This window comes from Zophobas morio, unplaced genomic scaffold (genome assembly GCF_036711695.1).
Source record: "Zophobas morio isolate AGI-343-1 ecotype UQ-CSIRO unplaced genomic scaffold, CSIRO_AGI_Zmor_V1 ptg000030l, whole genome shotgun sequence".
Lineage (NCBI taxonomy): Eukaryota > Metazoa > Arthropoda > Insecta > Coleoptera > Tenebrionidae > Zophobas > Zophobas morio.
Window position 1 is genome coordinate 7,674,276 of NW_026972135.1, and position 17,514 is coordinate 7,691,789.

At 32.8% G+C, this 17,514-nt stretch overlaps 1 protein-coding gene and 1 long non-coding RNA gene across 3 annotated transcripts; both read right to left on the reverse strand.

Moving 5' to 3' along the window:
- Positions 1-5,591: 5,591 nt before the first annotated feature.
- On the reverse strand, positions 5,592-10,454 carry LOC135138866 (uncharacterized). 2 transcript variants are annotated; one of them, XR_010282075.1, is made up of 4 exons: positions 10,334-10,454; positions 10,143-10,278; positions 9,382-9,987; positions 5,592-6,046 (listed from the first exon to the last, which is right to left on the reverse strand). It is a non-coding gene; the product is annotated as an uncharacterized LOC135138866 (long non-coding RNA). The 2 variants fall into 2 exon arrangements; XR_010282074.1 differs by having other exon boundaries at positions 9,382-10,278.
- Positions 10,455-10,492: 38 nt separating this feature from the next.
- LOC135138468 (uncharacterized) lies at positions 10,493-17,148 on the reverse strand. Its single transcript, XM_064068442.1, has 5 exons — positions 16,909-17,148; positions 16,788-16,859; positions 16,564-16,736; positions 10,545-11,109; positions 10,493-10,501 (listed from the first exon to the last, which is right to left on the reverse strand). The coding sequence occupies exons 2-5, from the start codon at positions 16,794-16,796 to the stop codon at positions 10,493-10,495; spliced, it is 756 nt and encodes a 251-aa protein (XP_063924512.1). The 5' UTR covers positions 16,797-16,859; positions 16,909-17,148.
- Positions 17,149-17,514: the final 366 nt, after the last annotated feature.

Consider the following 17,514-nt stretch of genomic DNA (forward strand, 5'->3'; position numbering starts at 1 on the left):
ACTCTTCTATCATTTTTTGAGCTTTGCAAAACGGATAATTTTGCAAACATCCTTCTTTATGTTGAAGTACCTTCATACTATGTGTGGAAAAGTACCAAATTTGAGAGATGAAAACGTGAAAATAATGTTGATGGTGCGCCGGGAGTCAAAAGAGATCAAGCTTTGGGTAGAGTGTACACCGTTCACCCTAATAACGCCGAATGTTTCTACCTTGATCCTCTTCTTCATGCAATCAGAGGGTCAACATAATTCTCGGATTTAAAAACTATTGATAGTGTCGTTTATTCCACATACCAGTCATCATGCAAAGCTTTGGGTTTGTCAAGTTCAGTCAGAGTGTCAAGAGAATGTTCAGATTATAAATGAACTGTACAACAAGTGTCTGATTTCCATCCACGGTGCTGTCTTTAGGAAGACAATGTTTAGAGTACTATGGTTTGCCTCAATCTGTAAGACGTGAAGAAGTCATACAAAATAGAGACTATCTCAGAGAGATTAGCTATGACATACTTTTATAGGCACAACGAAAGTTTATTAAATACAGAATAATATCAAATTTACAACCAAGTTAGATAGGTTAGGTAAATGTTTGTTTTTACATGGCTGCCTACAGCCATTAGCGACAAAAATATCCAAATATTTTAACTTTTTCAAAGAAATATCCTTTAATTTGAAACATGACTTTTAATAAAATAGACAAAAGATAACCCAAATTATATCCAATAAAAATTTCAGCTTTGAATCTTTACTCAAACATAAGTTAACATGGAGTATAAAATTTAACATGGGAATTGCTATGACCATGCGCTATATTATACTCCTATGTTATAAAATAGCTTTGTTTCACCCCCCTCCTCGATTTAAAAATTCACGGGGCTCTTAACTCCAACCTTTCAGTCCTTATTTCATCCACCTAAGGATGGTGGGTGGATAATAAAATTTAAATCAAAAAATAAATCAGAGGATGAAAAATAATGTGTCCTAATTGGGAAATCCACGCAAGCGGAGCTGCGGGTAACTGCTAGTCAATAATAAAATAATTAATAATAATAATAATAATAATCAGATACAAATTTCAGATTTGAAGAAGTATTTCTTGAAACGAGCGGAAAGAAATGAAATGTTTCGCACCATCACAAGAGCAGATTTGAACCACACACCCTTAAATCTGTCGAACACCGAAGAAATCCACACCCCCCACACAATAGATAAAATAATAAGTGGGCTAAAACAAAAACAACTACATGGAAAATTCTACAAAGACTTAGAAGAAAATCATGTCAATAAGAAGATGTCATTGATTTGGTTAAAAAAATCAAGTTTGTATGCCGAAACAGAAGGATTTGTGTTTGCTATTCAAGACCAAGTAATCAATACCAAGAATTATAGAAAATACATCATCAAAGATCCGAACATAAAAAACGACTGCTGTCGCCTATGCAAAGCAAAACCTGAAACGATCCAGCACATAATCTCTTCTTGCAGCATCCTAGCACAAACTGATTACAAAGCTAGACACGACAACGCAGCCAAAATCATTCACAAAGAATTAGCAACACTTATGAACTTAATCGAAGATACGACACCCTATTACACTTACATTCCGTCTCCATTCCTTGAAAATAACAAATACAAATTATACTGGGATCGTACAATACTTACAGACTTAAACATTACAGCTAACAGACCAGACATCATACTTATCAAAAAACACACGAACGAAGCCATTCTTATTGACATTGCTATTCCTAACACAAACAACATTATTCAAACATACGACACCAAGATTTCAAAATATCTACAATTATCGATAGAAATGAAATCCATGTTGAATCTTAAAAAAATTTCAATTCTACCCCTAGTTATCTCTAATGTAGGTGTAGTTCCAAATAGCTTAGTTGAGAATTTAAAGTCTTTGCATTTGAATGATTCAATAATTGTCAAAATTCAAAAAGCTGTTTTGTTAGGAACATGTCATATTGTTCGTAAGTTTCTTGAACAGTCTGATCATGTCAGTCAGATTAGATTAGCACCAGTAGGTCAGAGTAGTGTAGGTCACTTTTCATGTGATGCGCGGATAAATGGTCGGTAGTTACGCTGGACTTTTGGGGATGGGGTGAGATTAGAGAATAATAGCAGACTAATTTGTATGCTGTAATTCTAGAATCTCGAAAGTTGTTCTGTTAATCTAATCAATTCATATCATTACTTGGTCTTAGTACCCGTAATGATAGAAGTCTTGCCTGAATGCCGGTCATTTCCGGGTCAGTGGTGGGTCTTAATACTAATGTTTTGATTTTTGATTTATCCGATTTTTCAATTTTCCAATTTTTTAAATTTTCGACTTCTCGATTCGTTAATTTTTCAGTTTTTCGATTTTTAAATTTTAGATCTTCGAATTTGAATTTTTTTAATTTTTTCATGTTTAGATTTCTCCATTTTCAGTTTTAGAATATTTTAACTTTTCAATGTTTCAAATTTTAGATTTTTCGACTTTTCGATTTTTGAATTGATGGATTTTTTTTGATTTCACGATTTTTTACTTTTTGGATTTTCAATTTATTGTAAACTTTAGATTTTTCAATTCTGCGACTGTTTAATGCTTCGATTTCTCAATTTTTGCACTTTTCGATGTTTTAATATTTCATTTTTTAAATTTCTATGCTTTTCGAAATTTCGAGTTTTCAATTCTTCTAGGTATATTTCAATTTTTCGATTTTTTGAATTTTAATTTTCGATTTTCTGTTTTTCTTTGTTAAAATTTTTCGATTATTCAATTTTTTAATTTCTCAATTTATTGAATTCAGATGTTTCGTTGTTTTGATTGTTCAATTTTTTAATTTTTAACTTTTCTCGAAGTCTCAGTTTTTGAATTTTTCGATGTTTCGATTTTTGGATTTCTCGGTTTTTCGATTTTTTCCTTTTGAGCTTTTCAATTTCTGGATTTTCCAATTTTTCAACGTCCTGATTTTTCAATTTTTCAAATTGAATTGGATTTCTCGATTCTTCAATTTTGCGATATTTTAATTAATCAATGTTTTGAATTTTACATTTTTCGTTTTCTAGATTTTTTGACTTTTCAGTTCTTCAGTATTTAAATTTTTCAATTTTTCAAATTTCTGCGTTAAATTTTCAGTTTTCTGATTTCTCAATTAATCTATTTTTGATTTTCCCACTTCTCAAAGTTTCGATTTTTCAATACTTAGATTCTTTGATGTTTCGACTTCTAGATTTTTCAATTTTTTATTTTTGGATTTTCAGTTTTTTGTTTTTTATACTTTGGATTTTTCAATTTTTCGATTGTTTTATATTTCAATTTCTCAAGTTTTCAACTTTTCCATATTTTAATTTTTAAATTTCTAGATTTTTCGGTTTCTCGAGTTTCCAGTTCTATATTTTAATTCTTCAAAATTCCGAATTTTTTGATATCTCAAATTATTGAGATTCGGATGCTTTGATTATTCAATCTCTAGCTTTATCAATTTTTCCATATTTAAGATTTCGATTTTTCGATTTTGGCCTATTTCGGTTTCTCAATTTTTTGATTTTTCGATTTCTCGATGTCTCAATATTTTAATTTTACAATGTTTCGATTTTTCGATTTGTTGGTTTTTCGATTTTTTGCTTTTCGGTTTCTCGATTTTTCGATGTTTCGATTTTTGATTTATTCGATTTTTCAATTTTCCAATTTTTTAAATTTTCTATTCTCGATCGATTTTTAAATTTTAGATTTTCGAATTTTAATTTTTTTAATTTTTTGATGTTTGGATTTCTCCATTTTCAGTTTTAGGATATTTTAACTTTTCAATGTTTTAAATTTTAGATTTTTCGATTTTTGAGTTCGTCAATATTTTTTTATTTTTCAAATTTTGACGTTTCTGAAATTTTAGTTTCCGGATTTCTCAATTAATCTATTTTTTTTATATTCCCATTTCTCTACTTTGATTTTTCAGTTCTTCAGTTCTTCAATTTTTCTTTTATCAGGTTTTGATTTTTCAATTTTTCGATTTTTTAATTTGCGATTTTTCGACTCTGCTTTTTTGACTTTTCCGTTCCTCAGTTTTTTAATTTCCTAATTTTTGGATATTTCGTTCAATTTTGTGATTTTTCAGTTTTTCGATTTCTCAATTTTAACTTTTCAATTTTTACATTATTAATTTTTTTCGATTTTTTGAGTTTTCAGTTCTTCCATATTTCAATTTTTCAATTTTCGGAATTTTTAAATTTTCGATTGTCCAATTTTTTTTTTTACGATTTTCCAATATACTTAATCAATGGTTAAAGCAACCAGAAATTTTAGAAAAACTATACAGTCAAAACCACTGGCGTAAATATTATCGTGGCAGGGGGTGGTTCGCACAAATGCAGACGAATGAAATGTGTATAAATCAAATAACTTCAACTGTTTATGTTCATATTATAGCACGTTCTGATAACACACATCAGCGGCCGCATTTGTGCTAAAAGAAAATGAAATTTGCACGTTTAAAAAATATACAAAATTTATTTACAAAATTTCAATTGGAAGACATTTTTCAGCTAAATCTCAACATATCCTCTTCAAAATTTTCACTTTCACTCTCATCGTTACTTTCTACCTGACGATGGCGGTGACATTAAATTGTAACGGTTATCGACCATGTGATTACCTTCCTCATCACTAGGCACGTACATATGGTATAACGGCGTTTCAAATTTGATTATTTTCTTGTTACTTTCGCCTATAGGAAGACCGTTCACTATTGAATAATACTCTTTTGCTGTTTTCACCTCAAATCTTTCAACGATGTGTTTCCTGGAGGCGTCTCTAGCCAGTTCCACTAAAGAAGGCACCCTTGGAAGAACGTCTATTTTTTTGCAACAACTTTCGGCAAGTTTTCTATCGTTAATATGGCAGTTCTTAATTTTGGGTTAACGCAGAAATCTAGTAAGCGCAGTACATCATAGGGAATCCATTGGTAAAACCATGATGGGGACAAGTTCAAACGAGGGACATCCCAAATTGTATACTGACCAACGGCCGATTTTTCTGAAATTAATGCAGCGATATCTTCTACGCTTAAAGTAATGTTTACGAGGTATACGACCATTACAGTTTGATACGTTAGGAGACTTTTGTACTTGTTCGTATCTAATTCTATATCTAGGTGCAGTAAAGTCCGAAAGAGGATGCAATCACCGAACCTTCTGTAGACGATGTGGCACATGTCCATATCGCACTTCATACCATACTCGACCATGAACAAAACGAATATTGTGGCTTCTAGTTCTGAATCTCCAGATTTACAAATACTTCTGCCGTCCACTCTTTCGAAGAATTCTATAACGCAATTGAAATAGAAGTCGTTTGTAGACAATAAATATTCCATCCTTTCCTGGAAGACAGAAAAGGATCTATAAATACAATTCGGCACCTCTTGTGACTCCAAAGCAGCTCTCACAGCCTCCGGGTGTCTCCGGACTACTGTTTAGAAGCGCTCGAAATCCATTCCCATCAAACATATTAGCAAAAATGCGTGATCTTTATTGTCATTGATCACAAATTCTAAATCGTAGTTAATTAATCTATCGACTAGAAATATTTTCACGTGATTGCGGTCTTGTGATTTCTCCAAGAACTTTTGCTTGTAGACTAGGTGAAGAAACGTCTGCAAACGCAGTTTGCCATACTTGGAGTCATCGTTCATGGTATGCATGAACAGTTCCTGGAAAACAAAATTTGATACTTGATCATACATCTGCAGCGACACAAAGTCGAACGCGCTGTATGGACCAAACAATTCGGAGCAGTTATCAGTGCGACTTTCTATTGCGGGGTTGCCTCCATAATAGAGTAACATGGCTACCGTCTCGTCTAGGCGTTCATCGTAGATTCCGTTCCAATGAAACCCATCCAAAATAAGGCGGAAAATGGTCTTCTTGTCTTTGTGGATAAAATTTGGGTCCAAGCCATGGTCTAGGCAGATGAAATGGAGAGACATCCAGGTACGAATATACAGGCATTCTGAAGCGATAGATGGGTGGACGCCAAATAGGTATTTCTTTCCTGAAATGAAAAAAAGAGTTCAATACTGTGTAACTAAAAAAGGTAAATTATCAAACAATTATTTATCATCTAGTATTTTTAAAAATGTCCAAAGTCAAATCGTCCATAAAAGACAAGTTGAAGGAATGGATGGAAACAAAGATGTTTTTCAAATAGAAAACGACGAATTGTTCTGAAAGCTTGTGGGAAAATTGTAAGTACCTATAGATTATTATTAATGTGGTGAAATTAATTCCATAAACCTGACATTATATCTATTTTAGAAAAATAAATAAATAAATAAATAAATAAATAAATAAATAAAATGCGTTGTGGATTTCATGCTGTCAAAATTGTTGTCAAATTTCTCATTTCAGGACTTCCAAAACATTACCAGTGCAAAAATTATTATTCTTTAAATGATCTCTCAAATTACAAAATATTTGCCGGATGTCTTGACCGAATTTGGGAAAATACATTTTCTAAACAATCTTGAGAAAATTTCGGTGTTAATAAAAACTAGTCGAAGGTTATTTCAAGAGAACTTTCCTCGCCTCTGAAGTGCAGCCAAATAAATCCCGCTTTTTCGAACAATTTTATTTTGTTTTTGCAATTTTTGTTTTCTGATATCCCTTTTAAAGTAAAATCCATTTGTGTAAATAACCGTCTCTCAGCTTTTTTGACTTGAATTTTTCAGTTCTTCAATCTTTCATTTTTTCGATTTCAATTTTTAATTTTTCCATTTGCAATTTTTCGTTGTTTTTTATTTTCTTTATTTTTACACTTTTTCAATGTTCCGATTTTATAATTTTTTGTTTTTTCAATTTTACTTTTTTCAATTTTTTGTTCTTCTTTTCAACAATTCTGCGGCATCTCTTCGAGTTTTCATTTTTAAATTTTCGAGTTTCAATTTTTAGAGTTTGCAGTTTTCGATTTGAAATTTCCGAGTTTTGAATTTTTAATTTTTTAATTTTTACATTTTCAGTTTTTCATTTCTTCAGTTTTTCGAGAAACACGAGAAAGTTCAAGTTATTCTACGTGGCTTACATTAGAAGTACATTGCAAAATTATTGAATAATATATCGATACTGTTTTTTATTATATCTTTTGTTCTTTGTGTCAAAAAATTGTGTGCTTATTATATTTTGTCTATTTTTTTAATAGACGAAGTCTTCTTTTCCCAAAAAGAAACTGAAGAGATGTTTAACTTTCCTGTTGTTGAAAGAAAAGGACTAAAAGGACCAAAAGATGAAAAGGACGAAAAGGACAGAAAATACAAAAAGGACGAAAAGGGGGAAAAGGACGAAAAATACGAAAAGAACGAAAAAGGACGAAAAGGCCGAACAAGGATGAAAAAGGACGAAAAAGGACAATAAGGACGAAAAGGATGAAAAAGGCCGAAAAGGACGAACAAGGACGAAAAAGGACGACAAAGGACGAATAAGGACGAAAAAGTATAATACGGACGAAAAAGACGAAAAAGGATAACAAGAACGAGAAAGGACAGAAAAGGACGAAAAGGACGAAAAAGGACGAAAAAAAACGAAAAAGACGAAAAACTGTAAAAAGGACAAGAAAGGATGAAAGGTCTTTTCCCAAAAAGAAACTGAAAACATGTTTAACTTTCCTGTTGAAAGACAAGGACTAAAAGGACTAAAACTACTGAAAAGACTGACAGGACTAAAAGAACAAAAAGGACGAAAAGGACAAAAAATACAAACAGGACGAAAAGGACGAAAAATACGAAAAGGACGAAAAGGACGATAAGGACGAAAAAGGATGATAAGGACGAAATTCAACTACTAGCACAAACAACACCGATTAAAAAAATGAAATTTGGTTGATTTTGTGTCCTCAGCGCAGAGGAATGGACTGATCGATTAATTCATACCCAGTTTTTTTCACAAAAACGTTCATAAATTTGAAAAAATTCGGGAAAAATGTAAGATGACGGATAAATTTTGACCAACGATTTATGAAGTTTCAAATAATTTTAAAATTTTTCACGATTTCACAGCATTCGGTTTTTGCAGTTTCAAAGTTACATTGTAAAATATTGTTATAGAATGTTGTTTTTTCCCAATAGCCTGGATGCTAAGGGTAAAAACTCGACACAGATTCATAAACCACACATGCAAGAATGTGTTATTTTATAAAATTTAAAGAACATTTGATCGGCAGAATTCCAAGATGATCTCATAATTTTTTGGGAAGGCCTTACAATTTCAAAGTTAAGTTGTAAAATGTTACACAGTTTTGAATTTTTCCCCAAAAATCTGTATGTTTATAGCACCAAAAAAAGGGACAAATTAGCAGTAAGTAAAATGGTGCGTCTCACCCCACCTTTTCTTTTTTAATTTATTATAGACTTGAAATTTTCAGTTCTTCAATTTTTCATTTTTTTGTTTTGTTTTTTCGACTTTCCAACTTTTGAATTTGCAATTTTTCGTTTTAGTTTTTATAATTTTTTGATTTTCAGTTTCACTTTTTCTTTAATTTTTCGTTTCGTTAATTTTTCCATTTGAAATTTTTCAATTTTTTGTTTTTCTTTTATACAATTCTGCGATATCTTTCCTAGTTTTATAAATGTAATTTAAAAATTTCCCTAGAAAGTTCTACCCTTTTAAAAACATGTTTCATATGGTCATTTCTTGTAGAGAAATGCAAATTTTGCAACTAAGCTCCTTCCTTCAGCTCAGGATGAATAAAAAAATTCATCACAATTGAGAAGGGGTGGGTGGGTGGGGCTTATATATTGTGCATTTTCTCTTAATATACGAAGTCTTTTTTCCTTCCAAGAAACAGAAAACATATGAAGTATCTTGTTGTTGGAAGAAAGCTCTATGTATTAAAAAAAAAAACACGAAGATTAACCCCTCCGTTGTTAGGGGTGGAGCGTAATTGAAAAATACATACTTTTAAATATTTCGTTCAATTTTGTGATTTTTCAGTTTTTCGATTTTTCAATTTTGACTTTTCAATTTTTAAATTATTAATTTTTTTAGATTTTTTGAGTTTTCAGTTTTTTCATATTTCAATTTTTCAGTTTTCGGAATTTTTAAATTTTCGATTGTCCATTTTTTTTTTTTATTTTCACGATTTTCCAATATACTGAAACAATGGTTAAAGTAACCCGAAATTTTAGAAAAACCATACAGTAAAAACCAGTGGCGTAAATATTAACGTGGCAGGGGGCGGTTCGCACAAATGCAGACGAATGAAATGTGTATAAATCAAATAACTTCAACTGTTTATGTTCATAATATAGCACGTTCTGATAACACACATCAGCGGCCGCATTTGTGTTAAAAGAAAATGAAATTTGCACGTTTAAAAAATATACAAAATTTACTTACCAAATTTCAAATGGGAGACATTTTTCAGCTAAATCACAACATATCCTCTTCAAAATTTTCACTTTCACTCTCATCGTCACTTTCTACCTCTTCACTGTCCGTGGGCACGTACATATCGTACAGAAGTTCTTCAATTCTGTCGCTGTCACTGTCACTGTTAATGTTGTAGTCACCTGAAAATGGCGGTGACAATAAATTGTAACGGTTATCGACCATGTCCATTACCTTCCTCATCACTAGGCACGTACATATGGTATAACGGCGTTTCAAATTTGATTATTTTCTTGTTACTTTCGCCTATAGGAAGACCGTTCACTATTGAATAAAACTCTTTTGCTGTTTTCACCTCAAATCTTTCAACGATGTGTTTCCTGGAGGCGTCTCTAGCCAGTTCCACCAAAGAAGGCACCCTTGGAAGAACGTTTATTTTTTTTGCAACAACTTTCGGCAAGTTTTCTATCGTTAATATGGCAGTTCTTAATTTTGGGTTAACGCAGAAATCTAGTAAGCGCAGTACATCATAGGGAATCCATTGGTAAAACCATGATGGGGACAAGTTCAAACGAGGGACATCCCAAATTGTATACTGACCAACGGCCGATTTTTCTGAAATTAATGCAGCGATATCTTCTACGCTTAAAGTAATGTTTACGAGGTATACGACCATTACAGTTTGATACGTTAGGAGACTTTTGTACTTGTTCTTATCTAATTCTATATCTAGGTGCAGTAAAGTGCGAAAGAGGATGCAATCACCGAACCTTCTGTAGACGATGTGACACATGTCCATATCGCACTTCATACCATGCTCGACCATGAACAAAACGAATGTTGTGGCTTCTAGTTCTGAATCTCCAGATTCACAAATACTTCTGCCGTCCACTCTTTCGAAAAATTCTATAACGCAATTGAAATAGAAGTCGTTTGTAGACAATAAATATTCCATCCTTACCTGGAAGACAGAAAAGGATCTAAAAACACAATTCGGCACCTCTTGTGACTCCAGAGCAGCTCTTACAGCCTCCGGGTGTCTCCGGACTACTGTTTTAAAGCGCTCGAAATCCATTCCCATCAAACATTAGCAAAAATGAGTGATCTTTATTGTCATTGATCACAAATTCTAAATCGTAATTAATTAATCTATCGACTAGAAATATTTTCACGTGATTGCGGTCTCGTGATTTCTCCAAGAACTTTTGCTTGTAGACTAGGTGAAGAAACGTCTGCAAACGCAGTTTGCCACACTTAGAGTCATCGTTCATGGTATGCATTAACAGTTCCTGGAAAACAAAGTTTGATACTTGATCATACATCTGCAGCGACACAAATTCGAACGCGCTGTATGGACCAAACAGTTCGGAGCAGTTATCAGTGCGACTTTCTATTGCGGGGTTGCCTCCATAATAGAGTAACATTGCTACCGTCTCGTCTAGGCATTCATCGTAGATTCCGTTCCAATGAAACCCATCCAAAATAAGGCGGAAAATGATCTTCTTGTGTTTGTGGATAAAATTTGGGTCCAAGCCATGGTCTAGGCAGAATTTTATTTCCGCGGGGTCTGTGCTGTAGTATAGTGGAAGATTATTAGCGTGGTGAAAGCTGTTCAAAGAGGGTTGGGTTCTATCAAACTGTAGATGAAATGGGGAGACATCCAGGTACGAATATACAGACATTCTGAAGCGGTAGATGGGTGGACGGTGATTGCAACGCCAAATATTTATTTCTTTCCTGAAATGAAAAAAAGAGTTCAATACTGTGGAACTAAAAAAGTAAATTATCAAACAATACAATTTATTACAGATCTAAGTACCAACGTCTATTGCTTTTCTAGGAAGAGCTTTGAAGTATTAAATACACCAAGTCCTCCTACAACTTTCTTTTCGAGTTCTTTTCCCCTATCATATGGTTCGTGTTGGATTTTCGTAAAGTAATGTTCAAAAGTGTAAAAGTGTTAAAAATTATTTACCACCTAGTATTTTTAAAAATCCCAAAGTCAAATCGTCTTTAAAAGACAAGTTAAAGGAATGGATGGAAACAAAGACGTTTTTCAAATAGAAAACGGCGAATTGTTCTGGAAGCTTGTGGGAAAATTGTAAGTACCTATAGATTATAATTAATGTTGCAAAATTCCAATGGGAAAACTAGTGGTGAAATTAATTCCATAAATTTGACATTATATCTATTTTTGAAAAATAAATAAATAAATAAATAAATAAATAACTAAAATGCGTTGTGGATTTCATGCTGTCAAAATTGTTGTCAAATTTATCATTTCAGGACTTCCAAAACATTACCAGTGCAAAAACTTCAGTTTTCAACTTTTGAGTTTTTCAATTTATAGATTTTGCAATTTTTCGAATTGAGTTCCTCGAGTTTTCAATTTTTAATTTTTCCATTTGCAATTTTTCGTTTTAGTTTTTTATTTTCTTTATTTTTGTTTTTTCAATTTTTTGTTTTTTTTTTTTCTACAATTCTGCGGCAACTCTTCGAGTTTTCTTTTTAAATTTTCGAGTTTCAATTTTGAAAGTTTGCAGTTTTCGATTTGAAATTTCACGAGTTTTGAATTTTTCAGTTTTTCGTTTCTTCAGTTTTTCGAGAAAAACGAGAAAGTACAAGTTATTCTACGTGGCTTACATTAGAAGTACAGTCCAAAAGTATTGAATAATATATTGACACTATGTTTTTTATTATATCTCTTGTTCTTTGTGCCAAAAAATTGTGTGCTTATATTTTATCTATTTTTTTAATAGACGAAGTCTTCTTTTGCCAAAAAGAAACTGAAAAGATGTTTAACTTTCCTGTTGTTGAAAGAAAAGGACTAAAAGGACTAAAAGATGAAAAGGACGAAAAGGGCGACAAGGACGAAAAAGGACGATAAGGACGAAAAAGAATGATAAGGACGAAAACGACGACAAAGGACGAAAATGACGAAAAAGGATGAGAAGGACGAAAAGGACGGAAAGGGACGACAAGGATGAAACTACTGAATTTAATGTAAATGACATAAATAAACACTTTATTGAATCTGTCCCTAAGTTTTCCAGCTGTGGTGAGCAGCAATATCTTTCATCTTTTACTATGCAATCCTTTTCATCCGATCAATTTTTATTCAAACCGGTACATGTTGCAACAATTGAGACCTTTGTTTCAAACTTGAAACCTGTGCTGGTGTGGATTGCATTACAGGTAAAATGCTTCAGTTAGCTTCTACTTGGTTTAGTGAACCACTCACTCATATTATCAACCTCGCTTTTGAACAGGGACAAGTCCCTAAACTGTGGAACTTCTCTTTGGTGAAGCCGATTCCTAAGAAAAAAACATCTGTTTCTTTAGATGATTTTAGGAAAATAAGTCTGATTTGTAACACGCTAAAAGTGGCTGAGTTTGCACTATGTGCTCAATTTAAAACATTTCTAATGAAGAAAAACATTCTTCCGTCGCAACAGTCCGGATTTCGAGAAAACTTCAGTACATCTACAGTTCTCATTTCCTTGGTTGATGACATTTTTAGTGGATTCTCCACTGGTAAAGTCATTTTGCTAACTCTGCTTGACATGTCCAAGGCATTTGATAGCCTCAATATATCTCTGTTGGTTACCAAACTTAACTATTATGGAATGTATGGAGCCACCTTGAACTGGTTCTAGAATTATTTATTTAATCGTGCTCAGTTAGTTGACTGTAATGGTCAAATCAAATATGATGGCTTTAAATTCCGGGGTTCCCCAAGGATCGGTACTTGGACCTCTTCTCTTTCCTTTATATTCTGCCGACTTAGTAAAAGTTATTAAACATTGCTGTGTACACATGTATGCAGATGATGTACAACTTTATCTTACTTTTAATTCTGAAGAAACTGAAGCGTGTGTTAACCTTATAAATAGAGATCTAGAACATGTACAGCAATGGTGCGTAAACAACTGCTTGCAACTCAATCACAGTAAATGTGAAACGATTCTCTTTGGTATGCCTACAAAGCTTCTTCAGTGTAGAAATCGTGTTGAATTAAAAGTAAACAATCATGTCTTGAAAAGTTCCTCTGTGGTTAAGAGTCTGGGAGTTATGCTTGATAGCCAACTAAAGTTTGTGGAACATGTTAATCACATTTGCAAAAAAACCTTTTTATCTTTTAAGCAAATAAGTCCTTACAGATTTTTTCTGGATACTAAATCTAAAAAGCGGCTGTCAGATACTTTGATTTTATCTCATTTAAATTATGCTGACACAGTATACGGCCTTTGTCTATCTCAGCTGCAAAAATATCGGCTACAGAAAATTCAAAATTTTTGTACCCGGTATACATTAACTGTTCCACGTTTTGCTCATGTGACCCCCTTCATTAGACAACTAAATTGGCTGAAGTCAGGTGAACGACGTTTCATTCATTACGTCTTAATTGTTTACAAAGTGTTGCACACATCAGCACCTTCTTATTTGATTAACAAAATAGTGCTGCGATCGACTATCCACAATAAAAACTTAAGAAATGTGTGTTTTTCAGCTGACATACCACGCATAACCTGGTACCTATGTTTTAAGTCTTCATTTTCCTACTTGGCGGCGTATGTTATAAATAATGTCATTGGCGTAGAGAAGAGCCCCATTTTTAATCAAACTTCAGAGAAACTGCTAAAACAACGACTGCTGAATGGGGAAATACCAAATATAAATTTAGGTCTGCTTTAAATTATTAATAAATAAACTTCATTTAATACTAATGTCAGGTCAGATTAATATCAGTTTTTCCTGTATCAGTACCTTTTGTACCAATGTTTTTAATTTATTTATTTAAAATTGGTTCAATAAAAATTATTTTTATTTTTATTAATATTAATATTATTATAAAAAGGACGATAAGGACGAAAAAGGACGAACAAGGACGAAAAAGGAAGAAAAACCACGAAAAGGACAAAAAAGGATGATAAAGACGACAAAGGGCGAAAAGGGACGGAAAAGGACGAGAAAGGACGAAAAAGGACGAAAAACTACGAAAACGACGAAAAAGGACGAGAAGAACGAAAAAGGACAAAAAGTAGGAAAAAGACGAAAACGGACGAAAAAGGATGTAAAGGACGAAAAGGAGGAAAAAGGATAATCAGGACGAAAAAGGACGAAAAGAATGAAAAAGGACGAAAAGGCCGAACAAGGACGAACAAGGACGAAAAAGGCCAAACAGGACGAAAAGAACGACAAAAGAAGGGAAAAGGACGAAAAGGACGAAAAAGGACGAAAAAGATGAAAAACTATGAAAAGAACGAGAAAGGATAATAAGGACGAAAAAGAACGAAAAGGACGAGAAAGGAATATAACGTCTTTTCCCAAAAAGAAACTGGAAACATGTTTAACTTTCCTGTTGACTAAAAGGACTAAAACTACTGAAAGGACCGACAGGACTAAAAGAACAAAAAGGACTTAAAGGACGAAAAGGATAAAAAATACAAAAAGGACGAAAAATACGAAAAGTACGAAAAGGACGAAAAAGGACGATAAGGACGAAAAAGGATGATAAGGACGAAATTCAACTACTAGCACAAACATCAGCGATTAAAAAAAATGACATTTGGTTGATTTTGTGTACTCAACGCAAAGGAAAGGACTGATTGATGAATTCATACCCAGTTTTTTTCACAAAAAGGTTCATAAATTTGAAGAAATTCGGGAAAAATGTAAGATGACGGATAAATTTTGGCCAACGATTTATGAAGTTTCAAATAACCTTAAAATTTTTCACGATTTCACAGCATTCGGTTTTTGCAATTTCAAAGTTACATTGTAAAATATTGTTATACAATGTTGTTTTTTCCCAATAGCCTGGATGCTGAGGGTGAAAACTCGACACAGATTCATAAATCACACATACAAGAATATGTTATGTTATAAAATTTAAAGAATATTTGTTCGGTAGAATTCTAAGATGATGTCATAATTTTTTGGGAAGGCCTTACAATTTCAAAGTTAAGTTGTAAAATGTTACAGTTTTGAATTTTTCCCCAAAAATCTGGATGCTTTTAGCACCAAAAAAGAGGCAAATTAGAAGTAAATAAAATGGTGCGTTTCACCCCTCATTTTCTTTTTTAATTTATTATAGACTTGAATTTTTTAGTTCTTCAATCTTTCATTTTTTGTTTCATTTTTTCGACTTTCCAACTTTTGAATTTTTCAATTTATAGATGTTGCACTTTTTCGAATTGAGTTGCTCGTGTTTTAAATTTTTAATTTTTCAATTTGCAATTTTTCGTTTTAGTTTTTATAATTATTTGTTTTTTCAGTTTCACTTTTTCTTTAATTTTTCGTTTCGTCAATTTTTCCATTTGAAATTTTTCAATTTTTTGTTTTTCTTTTATACAATTCTGCGACATCTTTCCTAGTTTTAAAAATGTAATTTAAAAATTTCCCTAGAAAGTTCTACCCTTTTAAAAACATGTTTCATATGGTCATTTCTTGTGGAGAAATGCAAATTTTGCAAGTAAGCTCCACCCTTCAGCTCAGGATGAATAAAAAATTCATCACAATTGAGAAGGGGCGGGTGGGTGGGGCTTATATTTTGTGCATTTTTTCTTAATATACGAAGTCTTTTTTCCTACCAAGAAACAGAAAACATATGAAGTATCTTGTTGTTGGAAGAAAGCTCTATATCTTAAAAAAAAACGAAGATTAACCCCTCCCCACTCGCCCCGATCTCAATTGTGAGGAATTTTTCATTCGTTGTTATAAATAGTGGAGCGTAATTGCAAAATACATACTTTTGAATATTTCGTTCAATTTTGTGATTTTTCAGTTTTTCGATTTTTCAATTTTAACTTTTCAATTTTTACATTATTAATTTTTTTCGATTTTTGAGTTTTCAGTTCTTCCATATTTCAATTTTTCAATTTTCGGAATTTTTAAATTTTCGATTGTCCATTTTTTTTTTATTTTTACGATTTTTGAATATATACTGAAACAATGGTTAAAGTAACCCGAAATTTTAGCAAAACCATACAGTAAAAACCAGTGGCGTAAATATTATCGTGGCAGGGGGCGGTTCGCACAAATGCAGACGAATGAAATGTGTATAAATCAAATAACTTCAACTGTTTATGTTCATAATATAGCACGTTCTGATAACACACATCAGCGGTCGCATTTGTGCTAAAAGAAAATGAAATTTGCACGTTTAAAAAATATACAAAATTTACTTACAACATTTCAAATGGGAGACATTTTTCAGCTAAATCACAACATATCCTCTTCAAAATTTTCACTTTCACTCTCATCGTCACTTTCTCCCTCTTCACTGTCCGTCGGCACGTACATATCATACAGAAGTTCTTCAATTCTGTCGCTGTCACTGTCACTTTTAATGTTGTAGTCACCTGACGATAGCGGTGACAATAAATTGTAACGGTTATCGACCATGTCATTACCTTCCTCATCACTAGGCACGTACATATGGTATAACGGCGTTTCAAATTTGATTATTTTCTTGTTACTTTCGCCTATAGGAAGACCGTTCACTATTGAATAAAACTCTTTAGCTGTTTTCACCTCAAATCGTTCAACGATGTGTTTCCTGGAGACGTCTCTAGCCAGTTCCAATAAAGAAGGCACCCTTGGAAGAACGTCTATTTTTTTTGCAACAACTTTCGGCAAGTTTTCTATCGTTAATATGGCAGTTCTTAATTTTGGGTTAACGCAGAAATCTAGTAAGCGCAGTACATCATAGGGAATCCATTGGTAAAACCATGATGGGGACAAGTTCAAACGAGGGACATCCCAAATTGTATACTGACCAACGGCCGATTTTTCTGAAATTAATGCAGCGATATCTTCTACGCTTAAAGTAATGTATACGACCATTACAGTTTGATACGTTAGGAGACTTGCGTGCAGTAAAGTCCGAAAGAGGATGCAATCACCGAACCTCCTGTAGACAATGGGACACATGTCAATATCGCATTTCATACCATACTCGACCATGAACAAAACGAATGTTGTGGCTTCTAGTTCTGAATCTCCAGATTCACAAATACTTCTGCCGTCCACTCTTTCGAAAAATTCTATAACGCAATTGAAATAGAAGTCGTTTGTCGACAATAAATTTTCCATCCTTTCCTGGAAGACAGAAAAGGATCTAAAAATACAATTCGGCAC

Bases quoted from the DNA above. Each gene is read 5' to 3' on its own strand.
- LOC135138468 (XM_064068442.1), bottom strand. The intron at 11,110-16,563 runs GTAAGTAAATTT...TTTTCATTTCAG, and splicing joins TGTCTCCCATTTGAAATGTT to GAAAGAAATAAATATTTGGC.